At 42.2% G+C, this 3,777-nt stretch overlaps 1 protein-coding gene across 8 annotated transcripts in view; it reads right to left on the reverse strand.

Annotated features, from left to right (window-relative positions):
* LOC102676826 (protein sprint) overlaps positions 1-3,777 on the reverse strand; it is a 92,348-nt gene that overhangs the window by 25,275 nt on the left and 63,296 nt on the right. For all 8 annotated transcript variants that reach the window (XM_006616866.2, XM_006616865.2, XM_006616864.2 and 5 more), the window contains exon 2: positions 1-119. In XM_006616866.2, coding sequence (XP_006616929.1) covers positions 1-119 — 119 coding nt within the window. The remainder of the gene's footprint in view (positions 120-3,777) is intronic.

The following is a 3,777-nucleotide window of genomic DNA, read 5'->3' on the forward strand; positions in this document are numbered from 1 at the left end:
CATGGTGCAGCTGGGTGAGCTGATGATGCTGCAGCGGGTTCGGCGGAGGCGTGCTCGGCGAGCTGACGACCTGAACGGTTCCGTGCTGCTGCAGATACGGTTCCAGGAAGACATCGCTCCTGCGAACAGACAGAGAAAACAGACCGTTCCGTTTAGTCTCGTTTCGTTAATTAGCCGGCCATCCGCTAGAAGAATCCGCCGGGACGAAACGCCATTACCGTTCTTCCCCCGATTAACGTTAATTTTCGTCCGTTCGGCGAATCTCGAGAATAGGAAATACGAATGGATGGAATATTCTATGCACGCTTAATCGCTCGGAGAAACTCGGCGGGTTCACAACGCGCGCTTTGTAAGCGGACAATTTCCTCGCTGGCCGGCGGATTTATCTAGAGGGCAGGGAAAACTGGACCGATCGATCTCGAGATTCCGCTTCCACTTGGCGCCAACGACGTTAACAAGCTAGACCAACGAGAGACGTTAACGCCAGAGAGGCTTAACGATCTTCGTTAATTATACAGAATAATCCGAACTCGCGTAAAGCGATCGCACTCGTCCTCTCTTAATTAATGCTCTCATTAAAATCCGAATAGGTCCTAATGGCTCCTATCTTGCGATCCACGATTCTCTTACTCCTCGTGCTCTCTGCCAATTTTTTCTTTCCTCTCTCCCTTCTTTTATCAATCGCTTTATCACCTGGCGAGATCGGCCACCTCGAGACAAAGAAACTCGCTCGTGTGCACGACTTCGTTCGCAACGAGGACAGCGGCTATATATATATATATATATATCTGGTTGGTGGCGTATCGGAGCTAATTGCGCCACGTAGCACGCGTACTCGTCAGAGAACTCGTGGTACGCGTCAGAATCTTGAGAGTGAGTGGCGCGTTACGCGGAAACGCCTAGAGCTAGATTAACGACACGAGTTTTTGTGCGTCCAAGTGTAGTTCACGCGGCGTTTCCCGGGAGCCCGGTGCCTGTCATTAGCGCACTTCGCGCGCACATGCGGATATTGCTCGTTACGAAGGAAAATCACTAAAGCCATTGCTTCGAAAATTTACGTTTCCACGAATCGTTATACACGTGAAATGCAAGGATCCTTTCGAACGTGTATGCGGATATTGCTTATTACGAAGGAAAATCATCCGAGCCTCCAAAATCATTGCTTCGAATATTTATATTTCCATTAATCGTTATACACGTGAAATGCAAGGATCCTTTCGAACATATATGTGGATATTGCTTATTATGAAGGAAAATCATCCAAAACCATTGCTTCGAATATTTATATTTCCATCAATCGTTATACACGTGAAATGCAAGGATCCTTTCGAACGTGTATGCGGATATTGCTTATTACGAAGGAAAATCATCCGAGCCTCCAAAAACATTGCTTCGAATATTTATCTTTCCATCAATCGTTATACACGTGAAATGCAAGGATCCTTTCGAACGTATATGTGGATATTAGTACGAAATAAAAATATTGCTTATTATGAAGAAAAATCATTCAAGCCATTGCTTGGAAAATTTATATTTCCATGAATCGTTATATATGTAAAATGCAAGGATTCTTTTAAACGTGTATGTGGATATTGCTTATTACGAAGGAAAATCATCCAAGCCTTCAAAGCCATTGCTTGGAAAATTTATATTTCCATTAATCGTTATACACGTGAAATGCAAAGATCCTTTTGCATATGCGGATATTGTTACGAAATAAAAATATTGCTCATTACGAAGGAAAATCATCCACGTCTCCAAAATCATTGCTTCGAATATTTACGTTTCCACTAATTGTTATATAAAATATTGTTACGAAGGAAAATCATCCAAGCCTTCGAAACCATTGCTTGGAAAATTTATATTTCCACTAATCGTTATATACGTAAAGTGCAAAGATCCTTTCGCGGATATTGTTACGAAATAAAAATATTGCTTATTATGAAGGAAAATCATCCAAGCCTCCAAAGCCATTGCTTGGAATATTTATATTTCCACTATCGTTATATACGTAAAATGCAAGGATCCTTTTGAGCGCACATGCGGATATTGTTTATTACGAACGAAAATCACCCAAGCCTTTAAAGCCATTGTTTAGAAAATTTACGTTTCCATTAATTGTTGTACATGTAAAATGCAAGGATCCTTTCGCATATACGGATATTGTTACGAAATAAAAATATTGCTTATTACGAAGGAAAATCATCCACGTCTCCAAAACTATTGCTTCGAATATTTACGTTTCCACCAATTGTTATATAAAATATCGTTACGAAAATCATCCAAGCCTTTAAAGCCATTGCTTGGAAAATTTACATTTCCATTAATCGTTATACCCATAAAATACAAGGATCCTTTCGCGCACACGCTTATTACGAAGGAAAATCATCAAAGCTATTGCTTGGAAAATTTATATTTCCACCAACCGCTGTATACGTAAAGGATCCTACGTCGATCGATCCTCGCCCCGTTGATCGGATTCGTTCGATGAAGTTCGATAAGATTTTTCGAAATTTCGAGGGGGGGATAATTGGCGCGGTCACTCGCGCGTCACCGTTTAGTTAGATTCGAAAGGGACGAGGACCGTTCGAAGCGCGTATTATTTCGAGCAAAGTTTGCGTCGCAGTTTGCCGGGTTGAATATCGGATGAAGGGGCGTTGACGTATGCAAAGTCGCCGACTACCACACCACCCCATCCGTAGCTCGTCCCGTACTCTATTGTCCTCTGCGTTTGACAGTTGGACGGCCTGTCTCGGACCTTGTTTGCCCCGTTCTGCCTCCGCGCCAATCTCCAGGACCGTACACCACCGATCGAAGCAATTTTCGTCTCCTTCTCGATCGATTTGACCGCCAGAGAAAGAGAGAGAGGAAGAGATAGGGAGACGTTTAACTGGTTGAACGGACGATGACGCGGCATTTACGAGCGGCAACGAACGAATTAATCAAAATTTATTTGATTAATTTTCCGAGTAGAAAAAAAGAAAACTCATCCATCGTTCTGTCTCAAGTCGTAGGCCATCTGTTCGTGATTTGGCGATCAAAAGTTGGTCATAAATAAATTACGGTCAACGTTCCTTTCTTTTCCTTTTTTTCTTTTTTTTTTAATTTCCCTTCGACGTAACGAGGGACGATTTGTTACGTCGCGACGTATCGATTTTCCACCGCGACGATATCCGCCGGACGTTTAATTGATTAATTTCACGTCGCGGATTAATTGACTGCTGGAAGAGGTTTCGCTGCGCCTCGTAACCGGCACACAGGTGTACGTATCGATTTAATTAGACGGGAAACATGCGCCGAAAACCTGCGATGGAAACCGTTCAAACTTTTTTTTACCCCTTTTCCTCCTCCCAATCTTTCGACTTATTCTTTTTTTTAAATTTCACGTGACATAATTCGCGTGAAAGACACCGTCGAGAGCGCATTCTTTCAGACGAAAGAAAAAATCGTGAAGAGACAATCGTAAAGTAACAATGGATATTGGTACCGTGGTAATTTCAACGATTAGAAATTTCGATTTCTTTTTTCCAAGAGAGAAAGAGAGAAGCAGCCGTATCATTAACGATCACAATGGTCGAATCCACCATTCCCACTCTTCGAAATGGAAACATTGTAACTTTCCAACCACGTTCCCTCGTCAAATTTTCATTCACCCAACCGCCAACCGCCGAGAACGTGTCGTCAAACTGGCCGTTACAAGCTACACTTACACTACACGGAGGAGAGACCGAAACAATGAATAAATAGAACAAAGATATAAAAAAAAAAAAAAAAAAA

The sequence above is a fragment of the Apis dorsata genome, unplaced genomic scaffold (genome assembly GCF_000469605.1).
Source record: "Apis dorsata unplaced genomic scaffold, Apis dorsata 1.3 scaffold_280, whole genome shotgun sequence".
In the NCBI taxonomy this organism is placed as follows: Eukaryota; Metazoa; Arthropoda; class Insecta; order Hymenoptera; family Apidae; genus Apis; species Apis dorsata.